Source organism: Eulemur rufifrons, chromosome 3, assembly GCF_041146395.1.
Source record: "Eulemur rufifrons isolate Redbay chromosome 3, OSU_ERuf_1, whole genome shotgun sequence".
Classification (NCBI taxonomy): domain Eukaryota; kingdom Metazoa; phylum Chordata; class Mammalia; order Primates; family Lemuridae; genus Eulemur; species Eulemur rufifrons.
The window spans coordinates 40,825,353-40,845,109 of NC_090985.1; the positions used below are offsets into that span (position 1 = coordinate 40,825,353).

Genomic DNA, 19,757 nt, shown 5'->3' on the forward strand with positions numbered 1-19,757 from the left:
TGTAAGAGTTTACAGCTGTAAGTATCTTCATTTTAAGCAAGATTGGAGGATCCTACTGAATTTTTTAATGAATAGATACTAAATGTTAATGACTTTTATTTAAACATTTTTAGGGCAATCTTAATGTGTACACAAGAGGAAAACAAAAAGATATTCAAAGAACTGATGAAGAAACGACTGATAATCAAGAAGGCAGTGTGGGTTAGTCTTTTCTCTTGTTCTGTCTTCTGGGTTTGAGTTTAAGAACTTTATTTAGCAGGAAATAGCCTTTTTATTTAGAAGTTGTGATGTTTATGGTAGTTTGTAACAGATCAGACAATTGGTAATAATTTAAAAGAAAAAAATGGGGGCAGGGAAGAGCTTAAAAGGATGGTATGTTCTGTTTTGGTAAAGTAACAAATCAATTCTAAAGCAAATAACATTGGTTTGCTTATATGTATATTTACTACAGACATATCATTTATCTATTTTAGTTAAAAGATGATTAAAGCTAAGTTTTGTTATTCCATTTAAGAGTTATTAACAAAATCTATTAGAATTTTTCTTGAATGCAAACCAGTTTTCTGAAATGTATTTTAAATGTTTTGCTGAGGGTATTTTACCATTATCATAAGTAGATTGAGTTATGTGGCATGTAACTAGATGACAGCCAGAGGGCTGGACGGAAAGTCAAACTTAAGTTTAAAAGAAAGAAGCTAAGTGAAAAGATTTTAAAACTTGTCAACATGTCACATTAACTTGGAAACTTAAGTATAATCACCTATATTAACGAAATTCTCAGGAACACTATAAACTTTCGTTTGGTACTTGATAACAGTAGCCTTCAAACTTGTTTCTCCACTTCCTTTTTTTCCTTCTTCTAGTTTTTAATTCTATAATTTTTTACCTCATTTTAAAAAATCTTTAATGTTGCAAAAGAATTATAAGTTCTTTCTGTGAATAATCTAAGAGTAGATAATTTTAAAAAGGGGAGGATCTCTTCTCTCCCAACTCCCCTATGTTAAAAATTGTTAACATTTTGTTGAGTACCCTTCTGGAAGTATTTCTTAATTGTAGAGTCGTCTGAAGAGGGTGAAGACCAAGAAGATGAAGATGATGGTGAAGATGAAGATGATGGTGAAGATGAAGATGATGGTGAAGATGAAGATGATGATGAAGAAGAAGATGATGAAGAAGAAGATGATGATGATGACGATGACGACGACGATGAAGAAGATGGGGAAGAAGATAATCAGAAACGTTATTATCTTAGACAAAGAAAGGCTGCTGTTTACTACCAGGCTCCATTGGAAAGTAAGTGTTATACATATTTTTTCCAGAAGAAAATATATTAGCTTTCTCTTTATTGTCCTTCCTAATATTTTGTTTTTTGGTATTTTTCATGTTTTCATTTTGCTGAATATTCATGACTATTGTCTTAAACTATCCTAAAGTTGCAAGAAGTAATTTCTCCAAAGAAAGTTAAATGTTAGCCTTGAGCAAAACAAATAATTCGGCTATTTTGAAATTTTCTGTCTTTATTTTAGATAGATTATACAGCTTTCTATTTTGTCAGTTTGTGTAGATACGACTGCTTTTGATTTATGTTAACATTATATTTTAATACTTGTGAGCATTTACATGCAGGGCTAATAATCACCTATTATGCATCTGTACAATCACAATGGTTGTTTATGGCCAGTGTGTATTTTGGTTGGTTGGTGTCTGTGTTACGTATATTTTCAACAGCAACCCTTCAGACATAAATGATTTAAGACAAGAACAGCAAAATATTCTATAATAGATATTTACCTAGTACTTTCATGGAAGGCAGCACCTTTGTAAGTATTTAGATGAAGAGCAAAATTATCTTCATACATATTTATATGTCTCATATATATTTCTATTTTTAGAACCTCGTCACCAGAGAAAGCGCAACATATTTTATAGTGGCCCAGCTTCTCCCGCAAGACCAAGATACAGATTATCTTCTGCAGGACCAAGAAGTCCCTACTGTAAACGAATGAACAGGTTTGGCTCTGAAATAGTGATTGATTTATGACAACATAATTGTAGGGAAGGATTCTAGAATCTTAGGATCGGGTGTATTAGGATAGAATTCTACAATTATATATTTGGGAGAGTTTAGCTGTATGCCTCTAGTACTCTAATCCCCAGTACCACTGACTAGTTTTTGCCTTTGTTTCCACTAATAGGAACTGTTAGTATAACTACTTTGGTAAGGTAGTTTATTCCATTGTTCCACACTTTAATAATAGAGCTACCATTGATTCAGTGTTTACTGTATTCCTGGCTCTATGCTAAGCATTTCACATAATTTCATTTAATCTTCACATTAAATTAAAGTTTACTCTTTTCTTCACATACTGTCACAGATGCATTTTCCTGCCTTATCACATGTTCTAAGTTCTAAGCTTTTAGAGCCCTCATGACACTGGTTATCCTTTTCTGTATCTATTTTGTAATTTATTTCTCTTACGTGATAGGAAACACTAATTTTCTTTGATTATTCAAATTATTTTGAACAGTTCTGATAAGTCTCTTCATAGCAGCTTACTATCATCATGTTTTGATCATGGAAGGCAGCACCTTTGTAAATGCTAAAGATTCATTTCTTTTCAGAAAAATAAGAAGAGTACTTGTGTCCCTGAGTCTTTTCATTTCATTTCAGAATCACAAGTATACAATCTAGTTTTCTTACTCCATCATCCCTTGTCACATGACCAAGGCCCAGAAGGATAGAGAATCAGGAAGACAAACTCAAAATGTCAGGGCTTCCCAACATTAATTGCACTTGAATGGAGGCTACATTGTCAATATTGTTGTAGGTCCCTTAGAATATTGTTAAAGACCTCTATTTTGATAGTGAAATGTTACAATTTTCAGAAAAGGAGAGGAAAAAGTATAGTGTGACTGTCTCAACAGTTACCACCTACCAATATATCTTGCAGAAGGTAAGATTGTTTTTTTCCCCGCTTTGCTGTTCTTGAGTTTCCATGTTTGGTTCATAGTATCTGGTCATTCCCTATGGAAACCGTCTCACATTGTTGAATAGCTCCTTGGTGCAGGATTCCTACCCCCACTCCCACCCTTGCCCCCATTTAACTTATGTTTGAATGCTGTAATATGTCAAGCACAATGGATATAAAAATGACTAAGGTGGGATTCCTGCCCTTGAATTTCATAGACTAATGGAGATTCTGACATTTGTTAAAAATTGTTTGTTTTTATTTGTTTTTTGAGACAGGGTCTTGCACTGTTGCCCAGGCTAGAGCTCAGTGGCTTGATCTTAACTTACTGCAACTTCAAACTCCTGGCCTCAAGTGATCCTCCTGGCTCAGCCTCCCAAAATAACTGGAATTACAGGCATATGCCACTACACCCAGCTGATTTTTAAATGTTTTGTAGAAACAAGGTCTTGCTGTGTTGCCTAGGCTGGTCTTGAACTCCTGGCCTCAAGCAATCCTCCCTCCTTGGCCTCCCACAGTGGTAGGATTACAGGCATGAGCCACTTCTCCTGGCCCTGACAAGTTTAAATTGAAGTATGAACTAAGAGATTTAAACTATCCCCTGAGTAATGTTATTTTACTCGCTGACTTTCTTGGTATTGGTTTTGATAACCTATTTAAGCTTTTTTTTTTTTTTTTTGTGGTTACAGCTTTATTGAAATATTTTGTTGAGATACTTTCTGTCATTATAGGTTTGCCTATTCTGAACGTTTCATAAAAGTAAAATCTTTTGTGACTGGTTTTCACTCAGTATAGCATTTTCAAGATTCATCCATGTTGTACCATGTATTAGTACTTCATTCTTTTTTATTGCCAAATAAGATTGAATTGTATGGATATACCAGATTTTGTTTGTCCATTTATCAGTTAATGGACGTTTAGGTTGTTTCTGCTTTGGCTCTTACAAATAATGCTGTTATGAACATTTGTGTACAAGTTTTTGTGTAAACATACGTTTCCACTTCTTGGATATGTACCTAGGAGTAGAATCATTGGGTCAGATAGCTAACTTTGTTTCTTTTTTTTTTTTTTTTGAGACAGAGTCTCACTCTGTTGCCCAGGCTAGAGTGAGTGCCATGGCGTTAGCCTAGCTCACAGCAACCTCAAACTCCTGAGCTCAAGCGATCCTCCTGTCTCAGCCTCCCGAGTAGCTGGGACTACAGGCATGCGCCACCATGCCCGGCTAATTTTTTTTCTATATATATTTTTAGCTGTCCATATAATTTCTTTCTATTTTTAGTAGAGATGGGGTCTCGCTCTTGCTCAGGCTGGTCTCGAACTCCTGAGCTCAAACGATCCGCCCACCTCGGCCTCCCAGAGTGCTAGGATTACAGGCGTGAGCCACCGCGCCCGGCCCAGATAGCTAACTTTGTTTAATGTTTTGAGGAACTGCCAAATTGTTTTCCCTAGTGGCTACTTCATTTTACGTTCCCACAAGCAGTTTACTAGAGTACCAAATTCTCCATATCCTTGCCAACACTTGTTATTCTATGACTTTTTGAATGTAGTCCTTTAAAGTTTTTTTTTTTTAACTTTCATGCCAAGGTGGTATGAAGATCTCATCCCTTCTAACAACCTTAACATAGTCATTTTGCTTATAGGTTTTTTACTTTTTCTTGAAGAGACCAGCTTTTTTTTTTTTTTTTTGAGACAGAGTCTCACTCTGTTGCCCAGGCTAGAGTGAGTGCCGTGGCGTCTGCCTAGCTCACAGCAACCTCAAACTCCTGGGCTCAAGCGATCCTCCTGTCTCAGCCTCCCGAGTAGCTGGGACTACAGGCATGCACCACCATGCCCGGCTAATTTTTTCGATATATATTTTTAGCTGTCCATATAATTTCTTTCTATTTTTTTTAGTAGAGATGGGGTCTCGCTCTTGCTCAGGCTGGTCTCGAACTCCTGAGCTCAAACGATCCGCCCACCTCGGCCTCCCAGAGTGCTAGGATTACAGGCGTGAGCCACCGCGCCCGGCCGAGACTAGCTTTTGTTTATAGTTCATGGACTACTTCAACTACTGAGGCAAGAAAATAAAGCACGTATCTAAAGAATTATTTCAACATTGTTCTTAGCATCTATGGCAAGTGAGCAAGAAACCTCCAACAGCAATGCAGAATCTTCCAAGTGTCTCTTGGCACACTTATCAGAGTGGAGCTTCAGGAATTCTGCCTATAAGCAGAATTCTCTTTCTTCCTTATGGTTGCTAACCTCCAGTAGTCTAAGCTTTATTCTTTTACTCTAGTCCGCTGTTTTCAGAACAAGCCTAGTCCCTTTGAACAATAAGGTAACTTAATAGCACGAGTGCTCTACCAATGTTTCAAAATACTCCTTATCTGTTGTCAAAGAACTAGAATTGGCAAAAAGCTGAAGCTCTTATTAGGTTCAAAGTGGTGGTCCAGTGCTTGCCCGTGCCAAATTTTTCATTGGCTTTGAGTAAAATGGAGGGGATAAATGAGTGGATGTGGATATGTGTGTTTAGAATCTTTTTAAAACTGAAATAATGGCCTTTCTCTAGTATAGAGTAATTCCTTTTCTAGTATAGAGTAATTCCTAAGAACCTGGATCCATGACTAGGACTGTCTAGGTTCAGAGCTTAGCTCTTCCTTTGTTAGTTACCTTTGGCAAGTTACCTAACCATTCTTTGCTTCGGTTTTTTGATCTGTAGAAGGCAGATAATAGCACCTATCTCATATTTGTATTGTGAGAATTAAATGAGTTAACACATGTAAAGCATTTAAAAGTCTCTGTCCTATATATTAAGTGCTGTATGTACTTCCTATTATAACTACATTTTGATGTTTAAAAATAATCTCTACTTTGCAATCAAACATTGGAGACCTTATGTTAGTCCACAAGATTTTGTTACTGTTTGCTTACAACTTTACTGGTTTGTGAAATAAAAAACTGGAAATCACCAGTGTAGTAGCATATAGAATGTGGAATTTTTTTTTCAGTACTTTGAGTAACTTTTAGGAATTTTAGAATAAACAGATACAAGTTTGAATTCTGACACCATCAGTGAGTAATTCTGATATTTTGAGCAAGTTATTTAACCTGTGAGCCACATTGTCCCCAACTATAAAATGAGGTTACCAATAATGTACTTGTCCAAAGTTTTAAATAAGTTAGTCTTTTATATAAAATTACAGACTTGTACTAGATAGTTTTAGTTACAGACTGATCACAAAAACAGTCTTGCGTATATTTGGGTAGATGGATGGGTATAGTATTATTTTCTCATTTATTTCTGTTTCTACAACCCCTTATCGAAAACCATTGGGGCATTTGTGTTTCAGAATCCATATTTTTTGGGTGGATTTACAAAGATAGCATGCAACATATGTAGTGCGGTAACATTAATATCTCTAGGGCTATTTGAACCAGAATTGCAAAGTCAAATATATTTGTAATTCTCTGGCAAAGCATATGAATGATCATAGTAAGTAGAACAAACAGGCTAAAAGTTGCCTTGTGCCATTTCAGGTTATGCTGCTAAATGAAGAATGGAAAAACTTTCTTTCAGAGTTTTTTTTTTTTTTTTTTTTTTTATTTATTTATCTTTTTGAGACAGAGTCTCACTCTGTTGCCCAGGCTAGAGTGAGTGCCGTGGTGTCTGCCTAGCTCACAGCAACCTCAAACTCCTGGGCTCAAGCAATCCTCCTGTCTCAGCCTCCCGAGTAGCTGGGACTACAGGCATGCACCACCATGCCCGGCTAATTTTTTCTATATATATATTTTTTTTTTAGCTGTCCATATAATTTCTTTCTATTTTTAGTAGAGATGGGGTCTCGCTCTTGCTCAGGCTGGTCTTGAACTCCTGAGCTCAAACGATCCGCCCACCTCGGCCTCCCAGAGTGCTAGGATTACAGGCGTGAGCCACCTCGCCCGGCCCAGAGTTTTTTAGATATGAGTTTCTGGACCTAGATTATGCAGATAGTATACTATGAACCTTTTATATTTTTGGAAATACCTACTTACCATGATTGTACTCTAACTCAGAAAAGTTCTATATCCTGAACTAATAGAATGATTAAAGGTTCTCCCAGACAGATTCTTTGTTTTTTCTGTGAGTCTTTTGCAACTATCTAAAGGTAGAAGTGATAAGAATTTTCTTTTATATATGTAGCACTTGGCATCTTATTTAATATTAATACTACCAGCCAGCCTAAGAATTTGATAGTATTTCTTTTTTTGTCAGTAAAGTCATGAGTTGGGTAAGTCATCTACATTTACAAAGCTGTTAAGTGACGGAGTTGTGAATTTACATTTGATGATAAAAGGCCATCTTATTCCTCACTATTTGCCAGTATTTTTTAAGCTTTCCTGGCCACCTGACTTTTTTTTACATAAAAAAAATGCCCTCCTTTTAAATTTATTTGACATTTAAAAATAGGTGATTTCCTTTCAAATGTGAAATTATATATAGTGTAATACTGAAAATAGTTTTTTAAATTGCATTCCCAAAGATTCTAATATCCTCTTTATCCCACTTTTCTCATTGAGAATAACTGATTTATATCAAGACTAAGTCTTCACCCTGCCTAGACCATGTCCTTTCTTCGTGAACATTTGATGGTCATCTCTGCTGTAGCCTCCTGTCTTTTTTTCCTTTCCTCTCAATTATTTAAGTCTTTTATTCACTTCAAAAGATTCAACCATTTTGTAGACATCATAGTTGGATTAAAAAATAAAATGATTGAACCAGCAAAACTTACTTCAGTGGTTCAGCAAATGTATTAATTTTATGATAAACATTTTTGGATCATTAGGTTTTTCTGATACTTGTGTCTTACCATGCTCTTTTTTCCTGCCTTCCCTCATGATTTCAGTTTTTCTTTTTACTTTAGGCGAAGGCATGCAATCCACAGTAGTGACTCTACTTCATCTTCCTCTTCTGAAGACGAACAACACTTTGAGAGGCGGAGAAAAAGGAGCCGTAATAGAGCTATCAATAGGTAAATGCCATATTGATGTCTTTTTAAACTACCAGCTATCTTTTTTAAAAAGTGGTGAGAAAACAGAATAATTTGGGAATAGTTACAGTCTGGCTGATTAAAAAGTTGCAAAACAGGTTAATGTATAAACTAGAATACTGTCTTGTTAAAAATATCTACAGTTGAAACAAAATAACAGTTTGGAACATATGGTTATGATATCTTGCCAAACTATTATATAGTCAAAATGGTGCTTGGTGAACAGTGATTTGAAGAAATAACTAGTTTTTACATTCTTATTGTAGAACTGTTAAGAAAAATAGAAGGCTTAATCCATTTCATAACTCCTTGCAGTATAAGTCCACATATACTAACCAACTTACTTGATTTTCACAATAATTATACAAAGGAGATAGAGCAAGGATTATTCTCACTTTGCAAATGTAGGTGGGTGAATGAAAATGCAGTGCTTGGATTCTGGTAATAAAATATTTTTAGAGTAGAAATAATGCTTGACAGGCCAGGCTCGGTGGCTCAGGCCTGTAATCCTAGCACTCTGGGAGGCCGGGGCAAGAAGATTGCTGGAGTTCAGGAGTTCAAGACCAGCCTGAGCAAGAGCAAGACCCTATCTCTACTAAAAATAGAAAAAAATAGCTGGGCAACTAAAAATAGAAAAAATTAGTTGGACATAGTGGTATACGCCTGTAGTTCTAGCTACTCAAGAGGCTGAGGCAGGAGGATCACTTGAGCCCAGGAATTTGAGGTTGCTGTGAGCTAGGCTGATACCATGGCATTCTAGCCCAAGCAACAAAGCAAGGCTGTCTCAAAAAAAAAAAAGAAGAAGAAGAAGAAGAAAAAGTAATGCTTGACAAAGCAGTTGGAACATAATAGTTGAAGGAGCATGCAAACCAACCATTCTTTGTATTCTAAGGTCTATTCTTTTATCATGTTAGGTCTTTGAGATGCATGTAAACTTTTGTATAAAATTATTAAAATTCTTTTTTTTTCTTTCCCAAACACCTATAGTAGAAGCACTATTATTAAAATTAATTTCACCTTTTTTCTTTAGTGTGGCTAATAGAAAATTTAAAATTACATTTGGGGTTTGAATTTTACATCTGTTGGGCAGCAGTGAGTTAGAGCATCTAAAAGCTGTATACTGAGACTATACAGTCTTTTTCTTTGGCTTCATACATAAAAATGTGCATCTAATCCTGTGTATTTTGTTTCATGCAGTTATATATTTTTTCAAAAATTACTTAAGAAATATCCTTTAGGAAGCAACAATTGAAAACTTGTCCATCATCTTAGATTTCACAGTATAAATTCCTTGTGGCATTTGGGACTAGCAAGTACTATCATTTAGAGTGAGCATTGTGTGCTTTTACTTGTGTTCAGTTGTAGCAATCATTCTTTGCTAACGCATTCTGGTACAGATATCTTCCTCTAATGTAAGCAGTTTTCATTTTTCCATTTATAAAATGAGCAGGTTCTTCTAGGTATATTCTTTGCATCCTACTATAACTTTTTGAAAGTAGTTAGGGAATTTGCTTAAGAGAGTTGATGTGGATCCATTCTGCTGAGTTATATATATAATACATTATATATATATAAAATTGTTTACGTGTGTGTGTGTATGTATATATGTATATATAGCAGAGTTGTTACAGGTCTTGAAATAGATTGCATTTGATTCCTGGTCTTGCCATTTTGCTAGTTGGTTGACCTTGGGGAAATCAGTTAACCTTTCTATGCCTTGGTTTTCTATTAAAATAGGGAAAATAATAATACCTGCCTTATAAGACTATTGTGAGGATTTAATGGCTTAATACATGTAAAGCACCTAAAACTAAAGCAATATCTGGCAAATGGTAAATTCTGTATATATGTTAGGAACAACTATTATAATGTGTATTGATGCTGTCTGAATTCTCCATCAAGAATTATTTTATGGGCCGGGCGCGGTGGCTCACGCCTGTAATCCTAGCACTCTGGGAGGCCGAGGTGGGCGGATCGTTTGAGCTCAGGAGTTCGAGACCAGCCTGAGCAAGAGCGAGACCCCATCTCTACTAAAAATAGAAAGAAATTATATGGACAGCTAAAAATATATATAGAAAAAATGAGCCGGGCATGGTGGCGCATGCCTGTAGTCCCAGCTACTCGGGAGGCTGAGGCAGGAGGATCCCTTGAGCTCAGGAGTTTGAGGTTGCTGTGAGCTAGGCTGACGCCACGGCACTCACTCTAGCCTGGGCAACAGAGTGAGACTCTGTCTCAAAAAAAAAAAAAAAAAAAAAAAAGAATTATTTTATGGTGCTTGTGGCATTTTGCTAACTTGATATTTTCGTTTGATTGTGAATCTTTAATAATAAAGCGTCAGATATAAATATTTTTAACACTTAAATTGTGGACATCTATAGAAAATGAGGAAATAGAAATACATAGATTGCTCCAGTTTAAATTTAAATTTTTTTTTTTTTTTTTAATTCTTAAGAAAAATGTTCATATTCTAATGTGGATTTGGGGGAAGAGGATGAGTTGATAAGTGTGTGTTTTGTTTTGTTATTTTAGATTTAGGGTGTGCAAGTTGAATTGTTACATATATTGTATTGCAGTGAAGTCTGGGCTTTTAGTGTATCCATCACTCGAACAGCATACATTGTACCCCATTGGTAATTTTTCATCGCTCACCCCTTCTCAACCTCCTGTCTTTTGAGTCTCCAATGTCCATTATACCACTTATTGGTTGATGAGCGCATAGGTTGATTCCTTATCTTTGCAATTGTGAATTGTGCTGGGATAAACATATGGATGCAGGTTCTCTTTTTGATATATTAATTTATTTTCCTTTGATTACCTACCCAGTGGTGGGATTGCAGAATTGAATGGTAGATGTATTTTTAGTTCTTTAGAAATCTCCATAAGGGTTGTCCTAATTCCCACCAACAGTGTATAAGTGTTCCTTTTTTACTGCATCCACACTGACAGCTATTGTTTTTTGACTGTACATAATGGCCATTCTAATTGTAGTAAGGTTATATCTCATTGTGGTTTTAAGTTTGTATTTCTTTGATGATTAGTCAGTTTGAGCATTATTTTATGTTTGCTGGCCATTTGTATATCTTCTTTTAAAAAGTGCCTATTCATGTCATTTGCCCACTTTTTTTTTTTTTTTTTTTTAAAGGCTGGTCAAGTGAGGCAGTGGAGTGGAGAAGGAACAAAGGAATCTGTAACTGGTTGTGATCAATTAGTTGTAAACACTACTGCACTTGGACCAACCTACCCACTTTTTTTTTTTTTTTTTTTGAGACAGAGTCTCGCTTTGTTGCCCAGGCTAGAGTGAGTGCCATGGCATCAGCCTAGCTCACAGCAACCTCAAACTCCTGGGCTTAAACGATCCTACTGCCTCAGCCTCCCGAGTAGCTGGGACTACAGGCATGCGCCACCATGCCCGGCTAATTTTTTCTATATATATATTTTAGTTGGCCAGATAATTTCTTTCTATTCTTTTTTTAGTAGAGATGGGGGTCTCGCTCTTGCTCAGGCTGGTCTCGAACTCCTGAGCTCAAACAGTCCACCCACCTCAGTCTCCCAGAGCACTAGGATTACAGGCGTGAGCCACCGCGCCTGGCCCCTACCCACTTTTTAATGATGTTTTTTTTCCCCTTGCTGAGTTGTTTGAGTTCCTTGTAGATTCTGGATATTAGTCCTTTGTTGGATACATAGTTTGTGAATATTTTCTCCCATTCTGTAGGTTGTCTATTTACTCTTTGATTATTTCTTTTGCTGTGCAGAAACTTTTTAGTTTAAGTTGCATTTGTCTATTTTTGTTTTTGTTGCATTTGCTTTTGGGATCTTAGTCATAAATTCTTTGCCTAGGCCAATATCCAGAAGAGTTTTTGCTAGATTTTCATCTAAGGTTTTTACAGTTTCAGGTCTTACATTTAAATCTTTCATCCATTTTGTGCTAATTTTTGTATATGATGAGAGATAGGGATCCAGTTTCATTCTTCTGAATATGGCTATTCAATCTTCCCAGGACCGTTTATTGAACAGTGTGTCCTTTCCGCGGTGTATGTTTTTGTCTGTTTTGTCAAAGATCAGTTGGTTGTAGGTACTTGGTTTTATTTCTGGGTTCCCTGTTCTGTTCTATTGATCTATTATGTGTCTACTGTTATGACAGTACTATGCTGTTTTGATTACTGTAGCTTGGTAGTGTAATTTGAAATCAGGTAATGTGATGCCTCCAGTTTGGTTCTTTTTGCTTAGGATTGCTTTGGCTCTTTGGGCTCTTTTTTGGTTCTATATGAGTTTTAAATTTATTTTTTCTAATTCTGTGAAAAATAACATTGGTATTTTGATAGGAATTGCATTGAATCTGTAGATTGCTTTGGGAAATATGGCCATTTTGACAATATTGAGTCTTCCGATCCATGTTCCATTTGTTTGTGTCATCTATGATTTCTTTCATCAGTGATTTGTACCTTGCAGAGATCTTTCACCTCCTTGGTTATATTTATTCTTAGGGTTCAGTGGTTGGTGGTTTTTTTGTTTGTTTGTTTTGTTTTGTTTTGTTTTAGCGGCTATTCTAAATGAGGTTGAGTTAATTGATTTTGTTCTCAGCTTGGTTGGTGGTGGTGTGTAGAAATACTATTGACTTTTGTCTGTTAATTTTATAACCTGAGACTTGGCTGAGCTCATTTATCAAATCTAGGAGTCTCTTGAAGGAGTCCTTAGGGTTTTCTAAGTTTAAGACCATACTATAAGCAAACAAATAATTTGACTTTTTACACGCCCTTTGTTTCTTTCTCTTGTCTGATTGTTCTGACTACAACTTCCAGTAGTATGTTGAATAAAAGTGGTGAGAGTGGGCATCCTTGTCTTATTCGAGTTCCTAGGGGGAATGCTTTCAACTTTTCCCCATTCAGTATGATGTTGCCTGTGGGTTTGTCATATATGGCTTTTGTTATTTTCAGGTATGTTCCTTCTATGTCACGTTTTTTGAGGGTTTTTATCGTGAAGTGATGCTGGATTTTGCTGAATGCTTTTTCTACATCTATTGAGATGATCATATGGTTTTTGTTTTTAATTCTCTTTATGTGGTGAATCAGATTTCTTGGCTTGCATTTGTTGAACCATCCTTGCATCCCTGGGATGAAAAGCCACTTGATTGAATTATCCTTTTGATGTGCAGTTAGATTTAGTTTACTGGTATTTTGTTGAGGACTTTTGTGCCTATTTAAGCAGAGATACTGGTCTGTAGTTTTCTTATTTTGCTGCATTCTTCTGGTTTGGGTATCAAGGTGATCCTGGCTTAGTAGAATGAATTAGGGAGAACTCCCTCCTTGATGCTTTGGAACAGTTTCAGTAGGATTGGTACCAGTTCTTTGTACATGTGGTAGAATTTAGCTGTGAATCCAACTGATTGTGACCTTTTTTTGCTATTGTTGGGAGATTCTTTTATTACTGATTCAATTTCACTACTGTTTTGGTTTATTCAGGAGCTCTGTTTCTTCCTGGTTCCATCTCAGGAGGTTGTATGTTTTCAGGAATTCATCCATTTCCTTAAGGATTTCTAGTTTATGAGCATATAGTTGTTCATACCAGTCTCTGATCTTTTGTATTTCTGTGGTATCAGTTGTAATGGCTCCTTTTCCATTTCTGATTGTGTTTATTTGGATTGGGGTTTGTGTGTGTTTTTAATAGGTGCCTCCCACTAAATTTTCGGAAAGATGAATTAAAAGGCATTCATAAAGATAGAATGAAAATCGGAGCAAGCCTTGCTGATGTTGATCCAATGCAACTAGATTCTTCAGTGAGTACTCTTGTTTCAAAATTTATGTTTTGTTTTTCTTTGTTTTAGTTTAGTTTTAAAGTTAAAACAGAAACCAATGATTTTTTTTAAATCAGAGACTTAAATCTTTACAAACTTGTTTTTTAATCCTCAGATCACAACTAAGATAATGTTACTCGGTTGACTGGGTTAGGTTTAGGCATGGGGTAACAATTTTGACTCTAAATCTAATAATGTCAGTGTTCACTTCCATTATCAGGTACGATTTGATAGTGTTGGTGGCCTATCGAATCATATTGCAGCTCTAAAAGAAATGGTGGTATTTCCATTACTTTATCCAGAAGTGTTCGAAAAATTCAAAATTCAGCCCCCAAGGTAATTTAATTATACTTTTAATTTTAACCAAATTTGTGCTATACTACTATTGCTTCTTCTAGTTCTCATACTTTAGTTACTCATTTTTAAACCCTAGTCCCTGATTCCCTTTTTATATAACTGAATTGTAGCTTATTTATATAATAGAAATACTATATAGTTTATTTTAATTTTTAAAACTTATTTTATTTCAATAGATTTAGGAGTACAAGTGGTTTTCCCTTTTTGTTATACAACTTTTCTCTCTGAATCAAGCAATATGGTAACAGCGATGTAAATAAACTTTTTAGCCAGGTGCAGTGACTCACATGTGTAATCCTAGTGCTTTGGGAAGCCAAGGTAGGATGATCATTTAAGGCCAGGAGTTTAAGACTAACGTGAGCAACATACCAAGACTCCATCTCTACAAAAAATAAAAAAACTTATCCAGGCATAGGTGATGTGTCCCTGTAGTCCTAGGTACTCGGAAGTCTGAGGCGAGAGGATCTCTTGAACCCAGGAGTTAAGACTACAGTGAGCTATGATCACACCACTGTAGTCCAGCAAGACCCTGTCTCAAAAGCAAGCAAACAAATAAATCTTTAAAAATTAGTAAGCTTTTTTTCTTTTCCATTATAAAAGTAGTGTACCATAAATCAATTACAGTTGAACATTGATGAGTTTTAAGTTAAATTTTATAATTTAAAAAGTCGGAAAGGTATTAATATTTTACAGGAAATGTTGTAAGTGCCTAGTTAAAATAATTTGATGAATTTAAAAAGAAATAGCAGGCCAGGTGCGGTGGCTCATGCCTATAACCGTAGCACTTTGGGAGGCCCAGGTGGGAGTATTGCTTGAGGCGAGAAGTTTGTGACAAGCCTGCAAGAGCGAGACCTCGTCTCTACAAAAAACAAAAAAATTAACCGGGGATGGTAGCTCATGCCTGTAGTCCCAGCTACTCAGGAGTCTGAGGCAAGAGGATCACTTGCACCCAGGAGTTTGAGATTGCAGTGAGCTATAATGACTACGCTGCACTCTAGCCTGGGTAGCAGCGAGACTGTGTCTTAAAAATAAATAAATAAATAAATAAATAAATAAATAAAAGAAACAACATACTCCTCAAATTTTCTCTCTACATTTCTTCTTCCTTAGAACATAAATTTCCCCCCATAAAAGTTTAATTATATGATTGTGATATATGATTACATATGCTAGTGTAAGGTTATATAAGCATGATGAAAGAATAAAACATGTTTCAAATAAAGGGTTCCATTTATGTTTTAAATATTCATTTTATACTATCAGTATTAACTGCAGTTTTAAGTTGTGCTTTGTGGCATGAAACTATATAGTATTTCAGTTGTCTTATTTCTTATTCACTAATTAAGTCAATTCATGAAATTGGTGTCTAATTTTTGTTTAAATAGTCTTTTTACATGTAGTGCTAAAATATATAATGTATTATTTTTACAGAGGTTGTTTGTTTTATGGTCCACCTGGAACTGGAAAAACTCTGGTTGCTAGAGCACTTGCCAATGAGTGCAGTCAAGGAGATAAAAGAGTAGCATTTTTCATGAGGAAAGGTGCTGATTGTCTGAGTAAATGGGTAGGAGAATCTGAAAGACAGCTACGATTGCTATTTGATCAGGTATGATATTAAAATTTACCTATATAGATAGTTCTATAATCAATGCAGGTATGGGTTTATAAGGGTTAGATAAATCTTACATTAATCACTTTTTATAGAAATAAACTCAGAAGAATTGGACCAAATATGTAATCTTCCTAGATTATTATTTTCTTTTATATATCAAGATAATACTGACTTACAATGAACAGTTTTATGGTAAGAAGAAAAAGCAATATTTGGATCTAAGTTCTTTGTAGTTGTAGATCTCATACCTAGAGAGATTGGTAGTCTCATATTTAGAGAAATAGTAGTAGTGAATTATGTCTCAGTATGAGAGTTGAAGACTAGTTCTGTCCTAGAGTAACTTTCAGTTTCACATCCCAGGTTGCATTGACAGCACATTGTGAGACAATATTAGGTTATTAAGTGTGAAATGTTCAATTTCCTTTAAGAACTGTGACAGTTGGTATCTCTGACATTTCACTTTGACACTTCTTATTATATTTTTATTGTGAAAGATACATCCTCATTCTTTCAAACACACGGTTTTGCTTGTGATTATATTTGAAAAAATTTTTTAATTTTTGTGAAACCATGAATAAGTCAAAAATTCCTGTTATTTTCTTAATATGACTTCTGTCATGGAGCCAATGCAGCACAGACAGCTCAAAATATCAACAAAATGTTTGGGAAGGATGTGGCTGATGAATGCACAGTACGTCAATGGTTTGAGAAGTTCTGTTCTAGTGATTTTAATCTTGGAAATGAGCCATGTGGGTGACCTGAGACCAAGGTGTGGATAATGATGAGCTGAAAGCTGTAGTAGAAGCAAATCCATCTCAACCTACACGTGAATTATCAAGGTTTGATGTGCTATTCCAACAATGTTGGACCACTTGAAACAAATCGGCAAGGTCAAGAAGCTGAATAGATGGGTGTACTGCATGAATTAAAAACCGGAAATCCTCTTGAAGCTTGCCTTTCTTTGCTGTCACGATGTAAAGGTGAACCATTTCTACCCCATATTATTACATGGGATGAAAAATGGATTCTTTTTGACGATTGCAAGCGTTTGGCACAATGAGAGATGAAGTGCCAAAACACAGTCCAAAACTGAATATTCATCAGAAAAAGCTAATGGTATCTGTTTGGTGGTCCAGCGCTGGCATTATCCACTACAGCTTCATGAAACCTGGTCAGTGGATTACCGCAGATGTCTACTGCAACCAATTGGATGAAATGATGAGGATGCTTGTGAGTAAGCAGCCGAGATTGGTCAATAGAGACAGGCCAATCTTCTTGACAATGCTCGACCACATGTCACACAAACAACACTGCTCAAACTACAGCAGCTGGACTTGGAAACTCCCTGTCATTCATTGTATTCACCAGGCCTTGCACCAACTGACTACCACTTCTTCCAGGCTTTGGATACCTTTTGGAATTTCATCGCCACTCACTCTCCAGGCTTCTTCATTACTGGCATAAACAAGCTACCACTGAGATGGCAAAACTGTATTGATAGTTTAGGTGCATACTTTGATTAATTTTACTGCTTCTTGTTTGAGATATAATAAACTAAACTTTTGATTTGAAATCAGACATTTCATGTTTACTGACCTAATACATTATGATCTACTGAGACATATTGCTGCAGATACTCTTCAGTCTCTTTTTGGAATTCTTTGAGGTTCTTTTTTTATTTTATTTTTACTGAAATAGATAAAAATTATGGCATCTTGCTAAATGTTTTCCCATCCTGACGTGGAGGAGGACTATGTTACTGTCTTCTATTCTTCGTTTCCACAGTTAGTCTTTAATAGATTTTTCTGTATGTGTGTCCTAGTAACTATAGCTATAATATAACCAGTGAAATATATACTTGAATACTTCTAGTTGAAATTGCAAATAAAATTATACTGTTAGGTCATTACAATTTAGTATGAATTCTTAAGACCTAGTTCTTAGAACTTAAATTTATAAATTATAAATAGTCATAAATAAATTCAGGTAATCAAGTTTGAATGAAAATAGATGGGAATGATATATAATCAGATTTAGAAATTATATTCTGATAAGCAAGTTTGAATGAAACGGATTAAAATGGTTTATATTAGTCCTACACATTTGAGGCTTTTTGTAATAGCATACAACCACTGGACTTGCTTTCTAGGCCTATCAAATGCGCCCATCAATTATTTTCTTTGATGAAATCGATGGTCTGGCTCCAGTACGGTCAAGCAGGCAAGATCAAATTCACAGGTAAAACTTGCTTGTTGGCACTTCAAGCTTCCTTCCTATATTCTGAGCTGTATTGACATTGTATGACAGATAGTATGTTAAATGGTGAAAGAAACTTTACAAACTAGTAGTTAACAGTTTTCGACAGTAAAACCCCAATATATAGTACAAAAAGAAAAAGTGAACCTGTTCTGAGTGTCAGAGTGTTCTAAAGCACAGTTTAAAAATATTGGTTACAGAAGATTTAACTCATGATGTAAACAAATGACCACAGGCCAGTGAAGTAAGGCAGATAAAATGAGTGAGGCAAGCCAAGGGTAAGAGTAGGGCTGTGGTGAGGTATGTTGCTGAGTGTCCTGTCACAAGAGCATAGCCAGTTATTTTTAGTTCCAACCTGTTATTGATGTGCAGAAGCTGACCTGGACTTGAAAAATTGATTTTTTTTTCTCAAATTTTATATGGAAATTATTAAATATCTTAAATGTTGTCAACTAATTTGGATGCTTTTAAGATACCACGTGGACCAAACAAAATATATCTTAGGACATTAGTATTAGTTTAAAATTCTAATAGTAGCCCAGCCTTTTCATTTTGAAGATAGGAAAACTTCACATACACCCTTCCCCGACCATGATTGGTTGCTTATCCAAGGGAGCATTTTTCCTAGTGCTACCATTCCAACTTGGATTTAAATTACTTTTAGTACCAATTCATCTTTAGTTTTTCAGAGCTTTTCAAATGGTCTCATGAATTGTTTGTAATTGCTTAATTAATTTGGAATACACTAAAGCAAATGTTTGCATGCCTTTATATATGCCAGTATTGTCTTATATTGAAAATAATGTAGATAGATGAACAAGACATGGTATGTGATTGATAGGTTTTGGCTTTTCTAACATCTAGCAATATTTACTATTAAGTATATTCTGATGGTCTTTTTTACTTAATGATAGACAATTTTATTTGTTGCTCTGAGTATATTAAGATACATATTAAGTACTGTGGTAAATATAGTTTTGTCTGTGCATGTCCTATTAGTAATCAGACATACTTTTTTTGTATGACATGTTTGATTATCAACCACACTGTGTTCCTGTGTTAGTAGGGAGAAACATACTTAACAATACTTCCATCACTTTGTAATCAAGTAAATTGAGTACTTACTATATTTGGGGACAGTTCTAAAGCGATTGGAGGAATTTTAACAAAAAAAATTGATAGAGTAATTGTAATAAGCAAATCTATACCATCACAAATATATAATTTTTTTTCCAAATGTTGTGTAGGGATCTAGGATCAAATATATAAATTTTTGAGAGAAATTTATTATACAGTTTTTTTTTTAAACCAAAGACATTAAAATTTTGCCATACGTTTTTGTTAAATTAAGCTTTTCTAGAATTTAGTACATTGAAGATGATTAAACTGTATTTTGTATCTTATTTTTAGTTATAATATTGTAGAGTAATGTAAATAAGTAATTATGTGAATGTCATTAGGTAATAATATTTTTAGCCTAAGAGAAAGAGGATACAAATAGAAAATAAAGAAGTCAAATTAGGCCGGGTGCGGTGGCTCACGCCTGTAATCCTAGCACTCTGGGAGGCCTAGGCGGATGGATCGCTCAAGGTCAGGAGTTCGAGACCAGCCTGAGCAAGAGCAAGACCCCGTCTCTACTAAAAATAGAAAGAAATTATCTGGCCAACTAAAATATACATAGAAAAAATTAGTCGGGCATGGTGGCGCATGCCTGTAGTCCCAGCTACTCGGGAGGCTGAGGCAGTAGGATTGCTTAAGCCCAGGAG

General features: G+C 35.4%; 1 protein-coding gene across 2 annotated transcripts in view; it reads left to right on the forward strand.

Moving 5' to 3' along the window:
• ATAD2 (ATPase family AAA domain containing 2) overlaps positions 1–19,757 on the forward strand; it is a 65,628-nt gene that overhangs the window by 16,336 nt on the left and 29,535 nt on the right. Inside the window, exons 6-14 of one of the 2 annotated variants that reach the window (XM_069466022.1) lie at positions 114–201; positions 1,057–1,134; positions 1,165–1,293; positions 1,893–2,010; positions 7,850–7,957; positions 13,640–13,748; positions 13,987–14,102; positions 15,555–15,729; positions 17,885–17,973. In XM_069466022.1, the coding sequence (XP_069322123.1) occupies positions 114–201; positions 1,057–1,134; positions 1,165–1,293; positions 1,893–2,010; positions 7,850–7,957; positions 13,640–13,748; positions 13,987–14,102; positions 15,555–15,729; positions 17,885–17,973 (1,010 nt within the window). Of the gene's footprint in view, positions 1–113; positions 202–1,056; positions 1,294–1,892; positions 2,011–7,849; positions 7,958–13,639; positions 13,749–13,986; positions 14,103–15,554; positions 15,730–17,884; positions 17,974–19,757 lie in introns of both variants that reach the window. The other variant, XM_069466021.1, reaches the window with a different exon arrangement.